This window comes from Pristiophorus japonicus, chromosome 12, assembly GCF_044704955.1.
Source record: "Pristiophorus japonicus isolate sPriJap1 chromosome 12, sPriJap1.hap1, whole genome shotgun sequence".
NCBI classification, from domain to species: Eukaryota; Metazoa; Chordata; class Chondrichthyes; family Pristiophoridae; genus Pristiophorus; species Pristiophorus japonicus.
The window spans coordinates 166170087-166188217 of NC_091988.1; the positions used below are offsets into that span (position 1 = coordinate 166170087).

At 45.5% G+C, this 18131-nt stretch overlaps 1 protein-coding gene across 5 annotated transcripts in view; it reads right to left on the reverse strand.

Annotated features, from left to right (window-relative positions):
- LOC139277536 (extracellular sulfatase Sulf-2-like) overlaps positions 1–18131 on the reverse strand; it is a 383019-nt gene that overhangs the window by 89775 nt on the left and 275113 nt on the right. For all 5 annotated transcript variants that reach the window (XR_011596105.1, XM_070896109.1, XM_070896110.1 and 2 more), the window contains one exon: positions 4348–4499. Coding sequence is in view for 4 of the 5 variants with exons in the window: in XM_070896109.1 (XP_070752210.1) it covers positions 4348–4499 (152 nt within the window). In the remaining variant the exon portion in view is untranslated. The remainder of the gene's footprint in view (positions 1–4347; positions 4500–18131) is intronic.

Consider the following 18131-nt stretch of genomic DNA (forward strand, 5'->3'; position numbering starts at 1 on the left):
TTTGCTCATAAATACATAACATAAATCTTATTAAAATGATCAGCTTAACTGAACACTTTGTTCATGAATCAGTACACCTTTAAACACATCACTTAAATAGTTCAGCTATGCTCTCTTGTCCAAATAGTTAATCTAAACTGTGTGTGTTTTTCCCCAGATCATTAAAGAATTCTGCATGTAACTGTGCTAAATAATGCAGCAGTTACTTTCACTGACCTATATCTTCTGTGCTGAAATGTAGGACATCAACCAGTCTCATACACATCCACTGTGGTTCTGAAAAATCTGTAGCTCAAATTAAGTTGTGTTTGAAGTAATTAAAGCTGTAATGCCATACAGGATAAGACTACAGTTATACTGCCCACTGTCACAGTGATGGTATCAGGTGCATCTCAGTGCACAAGTGCCAGTATACCTCTAAATAATCATATTCTGATTGGAGTCCTGAATGCATTTAAGGTAAGTGGTGCGAGATGCCTTTCAGGAGGCTATATCATGTGGATTATAACTTCAGTCCAATGTGAAGTCAGGTTTATAAGGTCTTCAGGCAGTTTGTTGGAAGTTCTGGCACTTTATTAATTTAGCATTGAGTCTTTAATGTTCTGAGAAAACAGACACTATCATCTGTGATCTCTTGGCATGATGAAATACATGCAGGCTGTTATCGAGTGGTCAAAGTGCAGAGCACAGTCACAATATACCTCAAGTATTGTCAGATATGCTCTGCACTTTATATCTACCAGTTTTGAACCAGTTGTGTGGTAAAATGACAATCTTGAAATATAGTTTGAATAATGTCAATGAATACCTACACTCAAGCACATGTATGCACATGCATGCACACATACATACATATGCAGATAGACTTAAGTGAACACAGTGGTTTGTAAAAATAGAGGCACTTTCAGTCACTGGAGTATTCTGTATACATATGACTGAATCAATCAGTAAGTAGTCAATTAAGGATCATGTGCCCTGGATATATTGGCCCAGATTCTCCTGCAACGAGTTCGGCGACTTAGACTGTAAATTTAGAAATCTGTAAGTTCCTCTGGATTTTCCTGCATTTTAATAAGAATATTGAATGGCAGCGACCATTTTTTTCCCCAGTGATCCCATGAATATATCAACTGCGTGGCAATTTTAAGTTTTAAAATTGTCTTTTAATGCAAATCTGAAGTATGGCACTCATCCGAAATGCTACTCCCTCCAGGCCGATTGCTTCTTGATGGAATCAGTCGACCTCCTTCCGTTTAGAGCACGTCATCAATTTGAGTACACAGATTGCACAGTTCACAGAGCCTGTTCGCTAATCTTGGACTGAATGAGCTATAATCGTCTGAGTGATTTAAAAAAAAGAAAACTGATCCATTAGCTATAAACATACCATTGCCAAGGTCACCAGTGCTATTAAGTCTAATTATCAGCAGCTTCAGAAATAGTGATACTCCAGCAAAATCATGACTGCTATTGTTTTCAGTGGGTGGCGGAGCTATGAACAAATTTTGTTTCGGAAAAGTCTTTCTGTGCAGCAAAGGAGAAACTGTAACACTGCCAAGGCTGTACATATAGATGTGCTGAACAAGTACTGTGTGTGTGTGAATGATATAAAATTGCTCATTGCTTCAAGTTTATGAAGTTGCAACTGAGAGAAGTGCCTGATGGATTTTTATTTTTTCCCAACTAGATTAAGGTTGTTTCTCAGGTTAAAACCTCAATTTTAAATAGTGCAGATACTCTATTATCCAAACTGTTTTTACATCTCCCGAGAAATAGCCAAGAAATTCGGCTCTGTTTCCAATCTTCTAACACTATCAGCCATTTTGATAACATTACATAGATTCACAGCAGTAATCAGGCAAGTAAATCATGAAAAAAACATTCTCAGTGAAGAGGGAAAGTATACAATATATGAGAGACTTGATGCTCAAAGGCAATCATAATTTTCACTTCACTCATGTGATAAACACAAGGGTCACTTCTGTCTGGAAAAAAGCAAGCTGCACTCCTGATTATTTTATACGGAAACTCCATGGCATCTTAAAAGATTTTGTAATATTGAGATCCCACTGTACTCAAGTGCACTTGTAGCAACCTATCACAGGGCTGGATAGCGACAGTAACAGTCACAAATTTCAGTGGCATTGATCCCATTTCAGCTTATTTTTAAACTTTCTCCTTAATAATTGGGGTCAGTGTGTAAATACATAGACATCTGTGGCTCAAACAGTTGTTCGAATACAGCTGGCCAATGCAAAAAAAATGTTGGGTATTGTTATTTGAATTTTATTTTGTTGTTTTGTGAAACATATGTAGACATTATACTTTCAATATGGATTTGTTGTGGTACATTCCAAATACAGCAGATAGCCATTTAATTTCATCTCACCCTCTTCATGTGGAGATAATTAGCTAAAATTGAATATTTGATTTTACGGGGGCGAAATTGCTCCTTTGTATAGCCCTGTTGGCACCTCAGGGGTTTGCTAACACACAATGCCACAATGGCGCTTTCGCTCGGCGGAGGGGGTGCTATCGCTCCCCGGGCAAATGACCCAGAGGTTTGGGGGGGGCGCAGTCCTGGGAGTGCCACGCCCTGCGATTAGTGCCCCAGGTCAGCACGCAACTGGCAATAATGTTATCGTTGTGTGTGCTGACCTCTCATCGCTCTGCGCCGACCACGTTCCGTGCTGCAAGAGAAATTGCTCCGCGAGCCGCAAGGCTGGCGCGGTCAGATGTCAATGCCAGCTTCACGGGCCGCCATCTTTATGTGTCGGATGACTCTTGGGTTGGCCCGACAATAGCGGCCCTCGCATCGAATGGGCCACCATTGTGAAGCTCGGCACTCCGCTTTGGGTGCCGGGCTGATGGCCCCGATCTAACGGGTCCCTGGTGGCTCAGTGGCGGCCACCAAAGGGCCTTGAAAAGTGCGCAGCGACCTTCCCTTTAATGGAAGGGGAGGGGCGTTGTAGCGCATCAGCACTATGTGGAGCACCCGCGTAGTGCTGGCCTGTCCCGTGTAGCGCTGGACTCAGCATTGTGCTTCCTTTGAGGGGCGAAAGGCCCAATTCCATGTCGAGGACTTCCGGGCCGGGTGACAACAGTCCCATCCCCAGAAGATTACCGCCATCAATTGGAGCAAGGGGCAATTTTGGTCCCTACATGTTTCAATTTCTCAAATAGATTGATGCTGAATTTTTTAGGAGGGCTTTAGGGATAGATCTTGGCCAAGAACAGCATTTCTGACCACCTGTCCTAAATGTCAGAGTCGGGGCATAAGCAATTTTTCAGTAGGTGCCCGAGACATTTTTGGTATAACTGGGCACTCGGGGTGAGAGTAAATTTCTGTATCTTGCTGCAATGTAACTAGGACGGTTGTTGGTCTTTAAAAATGTTTTAAAACTCACATTTTGAATTTGCTGGTTTCATAATGATGGGCAAATTGATTGTTCCATGTCGGGAAACTGGTCTTTGTAAATTTGCAACATGAACAGATCCTACCAAGTAATTATACCTGTTTCATGTAGGAGTGCATTTCAATGGGGACAATGGAGGTGGAAGTGACAACGATTCCAATGAAGATCATCCTGCCAGTCCTGCCTCTTTCCCTTACATCTGAATCATTCCGTTACATCACAATAAATGCCCATTCCCACTTTTGATCCATTTTAAAATCTACAAGAAAAGGGATGGAGATCGGATATAACTGGATCTCATCCCAGATTCCTCCCCTCTCTATCCAGACGATGGGGTTCAATCCCCGCCAGAAAGGAGGAATCTCAGCTTTATATATTTGAACAGATGATTCAGATGGAGTTGCAGCATTTTACGTAAAAGAGCATAAGAATATCCAAAGCTAGAAAAAGTAATTCCACCCAAAAGTCCAACTCCACCTCGACCCCATGAATGATTATTTACCCAATTCTAAACCTTTTGGCTCAAAATACCAAGCCGATAAAGGGTTAATTGCTCCTCTTAGATTCTTGTGGGGAATTAAGAATGTTTGTGTATGTTCTGTACGTGCTTTGTGAAGGTACTTTATCCACATGTCAAATTCAGTTCACTTTCATAAATTGACATTGATTCTGGTGTTTGAGCAGAGTTGAGCTGGGAATAAGCTACATAGCACTTTTCACAGCTTTCAAGGTAAAATTAATCAAAAGAAAAAACAGAATCTCACATGCCTGTAAAATGGCTGGAAAGTGGGATATAGCAACTTTAAGCAGCAATGCCATATTTAGTGGAACTACTACTTTTGTACCAAGAGCACAATTTAGCAACTCTTTGGCCATAAGTCATTGCTTGAACATTGTATAGAACTGCAATAGACTAGCTATAGTCAAGTACCTTTGAGTAGTCAAATCCGTGCTTCTCCTTTACACCATTTCTATTGAGCGTGTAATTGTAAAACCGAGAATTCTTTACTAATCCAACCCACTCACGCCAACCAGGTGGAATGTAGCTGCCATTGTACTCATTCAGATACTTCCCAAAGAAAGCTGTAATATAAAAGGAAGAAATTAAATACCATTCAAATCAAAAGACTGTGCATTTTATCTGCTGTTTTCAATAGCTCCCATTAACAGATTAGCAAACTGTAGAATGCTGATCAGTTCATTTTTCATAGAACTGCATCAATGGCTGAACAATAGCTTGAGGTCATGAGTTGTTCCCAAGTCTCTATTAATGTCACCCTTTAACCAGCTGCTCAAAGGTGTATGCAGATGACACAGTAGAGCTGAAACTCCTCGGCCAGGCATACCTAAGTGGAGGAAGAGCATCTGGGAGGACGTTGAGCACCTCGAGTCTCGTGGCCGAGAGCATGCAGAAAACATGTGCAGGCAGCGGAAGGAGCTTGCGGCAAACCAGACTCGCCACCCACCCTTTCCTTCAACGACTGTCTGTCCCACCTGTGACAGAGACTGTAATTCCCGTGTTGGACTGTACAGTCACCTGAGAACTCACTTTTAGAGTGGAAGCAAGTCTTTCTGGATTTCGAGGGACTGTCTATGATCATGATGATGGTATAAATTTAGTGGCAGTCTGACGGAAAGGCTGCAAACTGGTCTGGAAACCAGCCACAGGGCCTAGATTTTGGGATGGCCTTTCGAGGTGCAGTTGGGGGACTCCCCACATTAGGCATTCTCATGCCTTGGCCTCACAAGGATCCAGCATAAAGTTGGAGGCTGGTATGGCAAGGGAGAAGAGACGTGCCAGCCTCCTGAGAGCCTGATTACTGACCACTGGGTGGGAGGGGGACGTATCCAGCCCAGGATTGTAAGGGGAGGCTTTTTATTTTTTTATTAATTGTAGGTGTGACTCATGTACAACGGATGATTCTTGAAGGCCAATGTTTGTGTTTTGGGAAGGGCGGCAGCGGGACGTGGGGGGGGGGGGGAGGGTTAGGGTTCTCACAGACCCCTGTCTGGCTGAGCAGGAATGCCATTTCCTGGCAGCTTGGGCCTGGTGATGCACAAGATGTGCTTGTAGTCATGCGGGTGCACACCGGCCCCATACAAATCCAAAATGTTTTATTATTTACAGCCCCACCAATGAATCATTAGTTTGCAAACAAATAATTCATCAACATTGACACTTGGAATATGGTTACGGTATCATAGTGGTTATATTATCGGACTAGTAATCCAGAGGCCTGGACTAATGATCCAGAGACGCGAGTTAAAATCCCATCATGGCTGCTGGGGAATTTAAATTCAGTTAATAAATAAATCTGGAATATAAAGCTCGCATCAGTAATGGTGACCATGTAGCTATTGGATTGTTGTAAAAACCCATCTGGTTCACTAATGTCCTTTTGGGAAGGGAATCTGTCCTCACCTGGTCTGGTCTATATGTGATTCTAGGCCCACGGCAATGTGGTTGATTCTTAACAGCCCGCTGAAATGACCTGGCAAGGCACTCACTTACGGGCAATTAGGGATGGACAATAAATGTCGGCCTTACCAGCGACACCCACATCCCACAAATGAATTAAAAAAAACCTCTTGGCTCAGTGTTAGCAGTCTCATCTCTGAGTCAGAGGTTATGGCTTCAAGACACACGCTAGAGACTAGAACGCGTAATCTTGACTGGCACTTCAATGCAGTACTGAAGGGGGCAGGCGGTCCAAGCCAGGTTTGTTATATGTAGCTATGATCCTCTTAAAAAGGATGCTGCTTGGAAGCCAATTTCTGTGTTAAGGGGTGCAGGAGGTGGAGGTGGGGTGAGCAGGGGACGGTGCATACAGGCCTCCCCCTGAACTGAGAAATACCAACTTCCTGGCAGTTTGGGGCAGGTGGATACTAAGATGTTTTTGTAGTCATGCTTGTGCTCACCAGTACCAGACAAATTCAAATCCCACCACAGCAGCTAGGCAAGTTAAATTCACTTAAAAAAACTAGTTTCAGTAATGATGGCCATGAAAGTATTGGATAGTCGTAAAACCCCATCTGGTTCATTAATGTCCTTTAGGGAAGGAAATCTGCCGTCCTTACCTGGTCTGGCCTATATGTGACTCCAGACACACAGCAATATGGTTGACTCTTAACTGCCCTCTGAAATGGCCTAGCAAGCCATTCAGTTGTGTAAGGCAGCTCCCCACCAGTTTCTCAAGGGCAGTTAGGATGGGCAATAAATGCCAGCCTTGCCAGCGACTCCCACATCCCGTGAATGAATAAAATAAAACATGGTATAGTTGAATGGAAGTGCAAATACACAGAAGATATTGTTAATATTATTATCTCCCGTATGAACTAAAGCTAATTTGATGTACTGAAGTGAAAATTTCTGGCCTGTAGACGAGACGTGTATGGTGGACTGTTTTTACATGTGATGCACACCAGATCTCAATGCAGTCCAAGTGTTACTGCGTGCATGCCAAAAATATACTGTAGGTTTTGTGAACAACTTAATTGGAAACAGATTCTCGATTCGAGATGGAGCCCTGACCCTAATTCCATTAAAACCACAGGTGGTGCGTAATTTTACAAAGTAATGAGTCCCAGAATTTTACAGCAGAGTAAGAAATTGGTCCATCGTTGCTGGACTGACTTTCTGAAAGAGTTATCGATTTAGTCCCATTATCCTGCCCTGTCCTCATACCCTTTTAAAGTTTTCTTTTTCAAGTACTTATCCACTTATCTTTTAGAAGCTATTATGGATTCTGCTTTAACCACATGTTTCTGGTAAGGTATTTATATCCTAACTACTCTGTGTAAAAAGATTTCTCCCACCTCTCGTTTTGATCGTTAGGTGAGGATCTTGCCCTCCGGTGACCGAATCTGCAACGAGCAGAAATAATTTTACCCTATTTCCCTTGTCAAAATCCTTCATAACTTTGTACACATTGGCTGCGATTTTGCCGACCCAGTCAGGATCGAGGTGACCGGGGTCTGTGGCGAGTGATTTTACCCTGACTGAGCTTCCTAAGCCCGGCCAGCGAGGTTCCCGGCCAATTAAAAGGAAGCGATTCTAATGACATAATTTTATGACACGTCATCATCCGGTTTCCTTAAAGGGACCATGTCCATATTGATTTTGACAGTTGTGCTGTCAGTGTTCTATAGCACTGAGGTGCTGCAAACACTGACATGCACTGCACAGAGGTTCACGGCGGCACCCAGGCTCTCCCATGACTATGGAGGGAGTCACAGCACGCAGGGAGGTTCTCTTCCCTCCCAATGGGCAGAGGAGACCTCCCCAGGAGACCAACGCAGCCTGGTTGCACATTGCACAGGAGAGCACAAGCAGGGATGGCGTCTGGAGGAATTGGCTGCAGTGGCGCAAACCATTCAAAAGGAAAAGGAGGTGGGGTGGCGTTGCTGGTTAAACAGGAAATTAATGCAATTGTAAGGAAGGACATTAGCTTGGATGATGTGGAATCGGTATGGGTGGAGCTGCGGAATACCACAGGACAGAAAACGCTAGTGGGAGTTGTGTACAGACCTCCAAACAGTAGTAGTGATGTTGGGGAGGGCATCAAACAGGAAATTAGGGGTGCATGCAATAAAGGTGCAGCAGTTATCATGGGTGACTTTAATATGCATATAGATTGGGCTAACCAAACTGGAAACAATACGGTGGAGGAGAATTTCCTGGAGTGCATAAGGGATGGTTTTCTAGACCAATATGTCGAGGAACCAACTAGGGGGGAGGCCATCTTAGACTGGTGTTGTGTAATGAGAAAGGATTAATTAGCAATCTCATTGTGCGAAGCCCCTTGGGGAAGAGTGACCATAATATGGTGGAATTCTACATTAGGATGGAGAATGAAACGGTTAATTCAGAGACCATGGTTCAGAACTTAAAGAAGGGCAACTTTGAAGGTATGAGGCGTGAATTGGCTAGGATAGATTGGCGAATGATACTTAAGGGGTTGACTGTGGATGAGCAATGGCAGACATTTAGAGACCACATGGATGAACTACAACAATTGTACATCCCTGTCTGGCGTAAAAATAAAAAAGGGAAGGTGGCTCAACCGTGGCTATCAAGGGAAATCAGGGATAATATTACAGCCAAGGAAGTGGCATACAAATTGGCCAGAAATAGCAGTGAACCTGGGGACTGGGAGAAATCTAGAACTCAGCAAAGGAGGACAAAGGGTTTGAATACGGGCAGGGAAAATAGAGTACGAGAGGAAGCTTGGAGGGAACATTAAGACGGACTGCAAAAGCTTCTCTTGATATGTAAAGAGAAAAATGTTAGTAAAGACAAACGTAGGTCCCCTGCAGTTAGAATCAGGGGAAGTCATAACGGGGAACAAAGAAATGGCAGACCAATTGAACAAGTACTTTGGTTCGGTATTCACTCAGGAGGACACAAACAACCTTCCGGATATAAAAGGGGTCAGAGGGTCTAGTAAGAAGGAGGAACTGAGGGAAATCCTTATTAGTCGGGAAATTGTGTTGGGGAAATTGATGGGATTGAAGGCCGATAAATCCCCAGGGCCTGATGGTCTGCATCCCAGAGTACTTAAGGAGGTGGACTTGGAAATAGCGGATGCATTGACAGTCATTTTCCAACATTCCATAGACTCTGGATCAGTTCCAATGGAGTGGAGGGTAGCCAATGTAACCCCACTTTTAAAAAAAAAAAGGAGGGAGAGAGAAAACAGGGAATTATAGACCGGTCAGCCTGACATCGGTAGTGGGTAAAATGATGGAATCAATTTATTAAGGATGTCATAGCAGCGCATTTGGAAAGAAGTGACATGATAGGTCCAAGTCAGCATGGATTTGTGAAAGGGAAATCATGCTTGACAAATCTTCTGGAATTTTTTGAAGATGTTTCCAGTAGAGTGGACAAGGGAGAACCAGTTGATGTGGTGTATTTGGACTTTCAGAAGGCTTTCGACAAGGTCCCACACAAGAGATTAATGTGCAAAGTTAAAGCACATGGGATTGGGGGTAGTGTGCTGACGTGGATTGAGAACTGGTTGGCAGACAGGAAGCAAAGAGTGGAGTAAATGGGTACTTTTCAGAATGGCAGGCAGTGACTAATGGGGTACCGCAAGGTTCTGTGCTGGGGCCCCAGCTGTTTACACTGTACATTAATTATTTAGACGAGGGGATTAAATGTAGTATCTCCAAATTTGCGGATGACACTAAGTTGGGTGGCAGTGTGAGCTGCGAGGAGGATGCTATGAGGCTGCAGAGTGACTTAGATAGGTTAGGTGAGTGGGCAAATGCATGGCAGATGAAGTATAATGTGGATAAATGTGAGGTTATCCACTTTGGTGGTAAAAACAGAGAGACAGGCTATTATCTGAATGGTGACAGATTAGGAAAAGGGGAGGTGCAACGAGACCTGGGTGTCATGGTACATCAGTCATTGAAGGTTGGCATGCAGGTACAGCAGACGGTTAAGAAGGCAAATGGCATGTTGGCCTTCATAGCAAGGGGATTTGAGTACAGAGGCAGGGAGATGTTACTACAGTTGTACATGGCCTTGGTGAGGCCACACCTGGAGTATTGTGTACAGTTTTGGTCTCCTAACTTGAGGAAGGACATTCTTGCTATTGAGGGAGTGCAGCGAAGGTTCACCAGACTGATTCCCGGGATGGCGGGACTGACATATCAAGAAAGACTGGATCAATTGCAGGAAGAATGTTCCCAATGTTGGGGAAGTCCAGAATCAGGGGTCACAGTCCAAGGATAAGGGGTAAGCCATTTAGGACCGAGATGAGGAGAAACTTCTTCACCCAGAGAGTGGTGAACTTGTGGAATTCTCTACCACAGAAAGTTGTTGAGGCCAATTCACTAAATATATTCAAAAAGGAGTTAGATGTAGTCCTTACTACGAGGGGGATCAAGGGGTATGGCGAGAAAGCAGGAATGGGGTACTGAAGTTGCATGTTCAGCCATGAACTCATTGAATGGCGGTGCAGGCTCGTAGGGCCGAATGGCCTACTCCTGCACCTATTTTCTATGTTTCTATCACAAAATGTTATTGCAAAGCCACACTCAGCCTGCTGTGCCACTCATCGCAACTCCATCACACTGCCTTCCCTACCCTACTCCTGCACATCTGCACTCACACCAACCTACCTTCCACCTCGACCCATCCCTCTCTATCTACATTATCACTTTCCCATCTCATTAGCAACCCCTCACACTCAAATAAGAACATAAGAACATAAGAAATAGGAGTAGGAGTAGGCCATACGGCCCCTCGAGCCTGCTCTGCCATTTAATACGATCATGGCTGATTCGATCATGGACACAGATCGACTTCCCTACCCGCTCTCCATAACCCCTTATTCCTTTATCGTTTAAGAAACTGTCTATTTCTGTCTTAAATTTATTCAATGTCCCAGCTACCACAGCTCTCTGAGGCAGCAAATTCCACAGATCCACAACCCTCAGAGAAGAAATTTCTCCTCATCTCAGTTTTAAATGGGCGACCCCTTATTCTAAGATTATGCCCTCCAGTTCTAGTCTCCCCTATCAGTGGAAATATCTTCTCTGCATCCACCGTGTCAAGCCCCCTCATAATCTTATACGTTTCGATAAGATCACCTCTCATTCTTCTGAATTCCAATGAGTAGAGGCCCAACCTACTCAACCTTTCCTCATAAGTCAACCTCCTCATCCCCGGAATCAACCTTCTGAACCTTCTCTGAACTGCCTCCAAAGCAAGTATATCCTTTCGTAAATATGGAAACCAAAACTGCACGCAGTATTCCAGGTGTGGCCTCACCAATACGCTGTACAACTGTAGCAAGACTTCCCTGCTTTTATACTCCATCCCCTTTGCAATAAAAGGCAAAAATTCCATTGGCCTTCCTGATCACTTACTGTACCTGCATACTATCCTTTTGTGTTTCAAGCACAAGTGACCCCAGGTCCCACTGTACTGCAGCACTTTGCAATTTTTCTCCATTTAAATAATGACTCGCTCTTTAATTTTTTCTGCCAAAGTGCATGACTTCACAATTTCCAACATTGTACTCCATCTGCCTAATTTTTGCCCACTCACTTAGCCTGTCTATGTCCTTTTGCAGATTTTTTGTGTTCTCCTCACACATTGCTTTTCCTCCCATCTTTGTATCGTCAGCAAACTTGGCTACGTTACACTCAGTCCCTTCTTCCAAGTTGTTAATATCGATTCTCCTGGTGGTTCCCCGATTCCCCCCCATGCATTGCTGCCGATCCGTGATAAGCATGTCATCACCGTATGCACTGCCGATCTATTCCGCCCCCCCCCCCCACCCCCTCCCAACGGCGACATTCCCCTCCAAAAATCTTTGGCCCGCCCGGCGGTGCCAAAACCTGTTTTTTCCCGGTGGTCCAGTGAGGCTGTGGCCTTCTGCAATGGCGGTGCTGCTTCCCTTAAAGGGGAGGATGCATGGCTGATGCCGCCATGTTTTTTTTTGTTGGCCGACAATTATGCCCCAGGTTTGGCCAGGCCGCCAACAGGCAGCCCTCTTGGGTGCCAGGCTGCTGGCCTGGCCGAAACCCTCCCTGGTGGCCCAGTGGGATGAAGTTTTAAAATTGCGGAGGCTCTCCCCTTTAAGCGAAGGGAAAAGTCGTGGAGATGCGGTGCCGTGAGACGTCATTGCAGCAGTCATTCCGCACCACCCCCAACTTCCGCCCTTCAGTTGTTGCTAACACCCCGTATCTGCCCCTCAGGTGTTGTCATCGCCCCATATCTGCCCCTCAAGTGTTGTCACCGCCCCCATTAAGATCGACTTCCGGAGCCAAGGAAAAACAAACAACAAAGAGCCGAATGTCGCTCAAGAGGCGACCTGCGGAAAAAACCATCGAAACGTTTCGGGCGGGGGGTAATTTCTACCCCTTGGTGTTATCACCGGTATTTATTTTCAACACTTTACCTTCTCAGACAGATTTGTGTGCACCTTTGGAAGTGGCTTAGTGAATGGTGAGACATAACGGTACCTCCCGCAATGGTGATGAGTGTGAAAGGAATGGCTTGGGCATTGCTGGAATCCTTTACAATGCTGCAGAGGAGTGGCGCAAACCTGGCACATTATGTGGCAGCCTGGGTGTACAGCATCAAATGAAGTAAATCTGGCCATGGTGAGGCCATCCTTGGCAGCAATGTGGTCGGGTGCTGATGCCCTCTCTCTTGTGCAGCATCAGGTGATTGTATAGAAGGTTGGTGTTGTTGTTGGTGCTGCTGGTGTGCCTGGTGATGCTGGTGTGCCTTGTGATGCTAATCATGGTGGGATTCTGAGGACCAAGGTGAGATTTTTTTCAAGGGCACCAATGCTGATGGAATAGATGGCAGGTGAGATTAAGATGACAGAAGGGATCTGTCAATGGCAAGAGAGGTTGTTCCAAGGAGGTGACAGTGGATAGAAAGTTTACTCCAAGCACTTCCAACCTGCATAAAGCTCAAATGTGACTTCCAAATCCTGAAGGCACCAGCTTCTGAGATTGGACAGTGAACAGCTTTTACACCACATTTGGAGCGGTCAACTATTCAGAATAATGGATACTGATGGAACACCTGACCTACTTACCTGACGTGATCTCCGAGCATCGTGAACCTCGTGAAAAAGTCAGACAAATGTTAAGTACAGCGCAAAATGCTGTAATTGTCTTTTAACAGCCTCTTAATAATCTAAATTGCCTTCCCCGCCGCTGTCAATTATTTCAATTTTGACGGTTGAACCACCTCCGATCCCGCCCTCTCAGCGCCGGTAAAATTCCAGCCACTGAAGCTCCTCTTAGCCTGCTCTGTTTTAGTGAAAACAGCCCTAGTTTCTCTTTAATCTCCACAGAACAAAAACCTCCAAATCCATAGTTTCAAATTAGCAAATCTTTTGTATATTTACGTAAAGTAGGGCACTGGAAACGGGATGCAATATTCTAACTGCAACCTAATCAACAATTTGTATAGCTTTAGTATTATCTCTTTGATTTTGTACTCTATGCCCCTATTTATAAAACCAAGATCCGATCCGATTTTTAAAAATGTTAGTGCATTTTCTGTCCTGTTAAACGACTAAGGCCCAGAATTCGGGTAGGTGGGGGGTAGCGGGATGCAGGATGATATTCCTGTGCCTAATTAGTGTGGCCCGAATCACCTCTGATATTAGGTCTTGGCCTCAATTCCATGATGCGGGATAACTGCAGGGAATGAGAGTCAATATACATGGTGAAGCATCACTGAAGATCAGGCCGCTGCAACGCTAGCAGTGACCTTCAGGTAAACGAGGAAGGGGGGACTGGGGAGGGGAGGGGCCATCAGTAGCTGGGTAGGGGGGTGGGGAGTGGAAAGAGATCGGGCCTCAGGCCAGAGGGACTGGTCAATGGCCGGGTTGTGGGGTGGGGGTGGTGTGGGGGGGGACCGATGGTGGGGAAAATCGGTCGCCACCAGGGGGAGGAGTGAGCATACCGCATTCTTTTACTGCGGCCTCAGATGGAGCACTCGAGATCCTCCCGGCTCCATATTCAGGTAAGTATCGGGTCTTCCTGTCGGCTAGCACCATGTTCTGCTGTGCGAGTTCAGCACGTGGTGAGTGAAGCTTTGGGAAAATTTAAAAACTTATGCTGGGTCCTGCGTGAAAGGCAGGACCCTGATTTGTATACATTCTTGACTTTCAATGATGCCAGCAAGCACTCCTGGTGCCAGCGCAATCTCCTTTCACACCATATTGGGGGCTTGGTGGGTCTGTTCGCGCATGAAAAATGGGAACTGTGTGGCTGAATTTGTAGCCTTTGGATTGATAAGACAAGAATCAGATTTAGGAGTTTGTTATCTACAAAGCTCCAAATCATCTCCTCTTGTCCCAGTGCAGAAGATTGCTATCAATTACTTCACCCCAGGAATGGTTAAAAGTTTTTTGAATGTCAGAAGCCCACGAAAGAATATAACACAGAGCTCATGCAATCTTATGCAGTTTTAATAAATTATATGGAAAAAGTGCATTTAATACACCTCAACGCACACTCTAATAACTCATTTACTTACCAATGCTCAGTTATTTGACTCAAGCTGTACATACCGTTAACAATACTATGTCGAGGCAGAAAAAGCCATTACCCTGTAGTGGTTTCAGTAAAGCGGTTTAGCTAGCCTTTCTTTTGCCCCTATTTAAAAAACGAGGCAGACAAAAAGCAGGAAACGCTAGACCAGTTAGCCGAACATCTGTGGTTGGGAAAATGTTGGAGTCCATTATTAAAGAAGCAATAGCTCCTAAAGAAGATATTTGGAAAAGCAAAATTCGGTCAGGCAGAGTCAGCATGGATTTATGAAGGGGAAGTCATGTTTGACAAATTTGCTGGAATTTTTTGATGATGTAATGAGCAGGGTGAATAAAGGGGAATCAGTGGATGTGGTGTATTTGGATTTCCAGAAGGCTTTTGACAAGGTGCCACATAAAAGGTTACTGCACAAGAAAAAGGTTCACGGGGTTGGGGGTAATATATTAGCATGGATAGAGGATTGACTAATAAATAGAAAACAGAGAGTCGGGATAAATGGTTCATTCTTGGGTTGGCAATCAGTAACTAATGGGGTACCGCAGGGATCAATGCTGGGACCCCAACTATTTACAATCTATATTAACGACTTGGAAGAAGGGACTGAGTGTAACGTAGCCAAGTTTGCTGACGATACAAAGATGGGAGGAAAAGCAATGTGTGAGGAGGACACAAAAAATCTGCAAAAAGACACAGACAGGCTAAGTGAGTGGGCAAAAATTTGGCAGATGGAGTATAATGTCGGAAAGTGCGAGGTCATGCATTTTGGCAGAAAAAATCAAAGAGCAAGTTGTTTAAATGGAGAGAGATTGCAAAGTGCTGCAGTACAGCGGGACTTGGGGGTACTTGTGCATAAAACACAAAAGGTTAGTGTTATGTATTTAACCCCTTGTAGCCTTGTAACCTGCATCACACCTGTCCACCAGAGGGCCGACCTGTTGGAGTCCCAAGGGATCCCAGCATCTCTTGGGAGCACGGTATACAAGCAGGCCACCCATGAGATACCTGCACTCTGGAACTACAATAAAGGAGCTAAGGTCACATTTGCTCACTGCACACAGTACTCGGTCTGACTATTTATTACGAGTATAACAATTGGCAATGAGGTAACGAACTGCGCAAAAATGCAAAGAACAGTCGGCATCCTGGAGAAGTTCTCAGAGGGGGACGAATGGGAGGCCGTCGTGGAGAGACTTGACCAATACTTTGTAGCCAACGAGCTGGAAGGGGACGAGAATGTGACCAAACGAAGGGCGATCCTCCTAACTGCTTGTGGGGCAACAACCTATGGCCTCATGAAGAATCTCCTGGCCCCGGCTAAACCAACAGAGGAATCCTATGAAGAACTGTGTACGGTGGTCCGAGAGCACCTAAATCCTAAGGAAAGTGTTTTGATGGCGAGATATCGGTTCTACACGTGTCAACGATCGGAGGGCCAGGAAGTGGCGAGCTATGTCGCCAAACTAAGGCACCTTGCAGGACATTGTGAGTTTGAGGGATTCTTAGAACAAATGCTCAGAGACTTCTTTTGTACTGGGCATCGGACATGAGACATCCTTCGCAAACTGTTGACATTAGAAACTCCAAATCTGAGTAAAGCCAGCACGATAGCCCAGGCAGTTATGTCCACCAGCGACAACACCAAGCAGATTTCACAGAACAAAGACGTTTCGGCCAATACTGTACATCAAGTAACGTCGGTTTTGACCAAAAATGTAAAAGGGCATAATATACACGCCGGCTGCTGTGGCTCCACCTCAATTGATCCAGAGTCCACCATCATCTGTTAATGTGAGGCAGTTAACACTCTGTTGGCGCTGCGGGGGTAATCATTGGCCCCCTCAATGCCGCTTTAAGCACTATGCGTGCAATGGCTGCAGAACAATGGAACACCTCCAACCAATGTGCAGGCGAGCTACAAACCCTGCAAACCACCACGATGCAGAGAAAGATCGGTCCACAGTGGATCAGATGGAATTGGAAAGTTGTACGGAAGAGACAGAGGTGTACGGGGTACACACGTTCACGACGCAATGCCCGCCAATAATGTTGAAAGTTGAACTGAACGGTATTCCAGTGTCTATGGAGCTGGACACGGGGGCAAGTCAGTCCATAAAGAGTAAAACGGCCTTCGATAGGCTGTGGGGGAAGAAGGCACAAATGCCCAAGCTCATTCACACGAAGCTAAGGACTTATACAAAAGGAACTAATCCCGTTAATTGGCAGTGCTGAAGTCAAAGTTTCCCATGGTGGAGCAGTACACGAACTCCCGCTCTGGATAGTGTGAGGGAATGGCCCATTATTTGGCAGAAGTTGGCTGGGGAAAATCCGCTGGAACTGGGACGACATCCGAGCGCTTTCGTCAGTTGACGACACCGTATGTACCCAGGTTCTAAGCAAATTCCCTTCGTTATTTGAGCCAAGCATTGGAAGTTTCCCGAGAGCGAAAGTGCAGATCTATTTGGTTCCCGGTACGTGACCCATCCACCACAAGGCTCGGGCGGTACCGTACATGATGCGTTAAAAAGTGGAAACCGAGCTGGACAGGCTGAAACGTGAAGGCATCATCGCGCCGGTGGAGTTGAACGACTGGGCCAGTCCGATTGTTCCGGTACTCAAGGAGGACGGTACAGTTAGAATTTCCGGTGACTATAAAGTAACGATTAACCATTTTTCGCTGCAGGACCAGTACCCGCTACCCAAGGCAGACGACCTATTTGCGACCCTGGCTGGAGGGAAGATGTTCACCAAGCTGGACCTGACCTCGGCCTACATGTCGCAGGAGCTGGAGGAGTCTTCGAAAGGCCTCACCTACATCAACACGCACAAAGGTCTGTTTATTTACAAACGGTGTCTGTTCGGGATTTGGTCGGCTGCAGCGATCTTCCAGCGGAACATGGAAAGCCTGCTAAAGTCGGTTCCTTGTACAGTGGTCTTCCAGGACGACATACTGGTTACAGGTCGGGACACCATGGAGCACTTGAAGAACTTGGAGGAGGTTCTTAGTCGGTTGGATCGCGTGGGGCTCAGGTTGAAACGATCGAAGTGTGTTTTCCTGGTACAGGACGTTGACTTCTTTGGAAGGAGGATCGCAGCAGACGGCATCAAACCCACCGACGCCAAGCTGGAAGCCATCAAGAATGCACCGTGACCACGGAACGTGACGGTACTGCGGTCGTTCCTGGGACTCCTGAACTACTTCGGTAATTTCCTACCTGTGTTAAGCACCCTGCTACAACCCCTGCATGCGCTACTGCGCAAGGGAGATGACTGGGTATGGGGGAATTCACAAGAGGCTGCCTTTAAGAAAGCCAGAAATTTACTGTGTTCTAACAAACTGGTTGTTCTGTATAACCCATGTAAACGATTTGTGTTAGCTTGCGATGCATCGTCATACAGGTTGGGGTGTGTGTTACAACAGGCTAATGAATCGTGAATATTGCAACCAGTTGTGTATGCATCCAGGAGTGTGTCCAAGGCCGAAAGGGCCTACAGCATGGTTGAAAAAGAGGCTCTGACTTGCGTTTATGGGGCAAGAAAAATGCACTAGTACTTGTTTGGCCTCAAGTTCGAGCTTGAAACTGACCACAAGCCGCTCATATTGCTATTCTCGGAGAGCAAAGGGATCAATACCAATGCCTCTGCCCGCATCCAAAGATGGGCGCTCACGCGGTCAGCCTA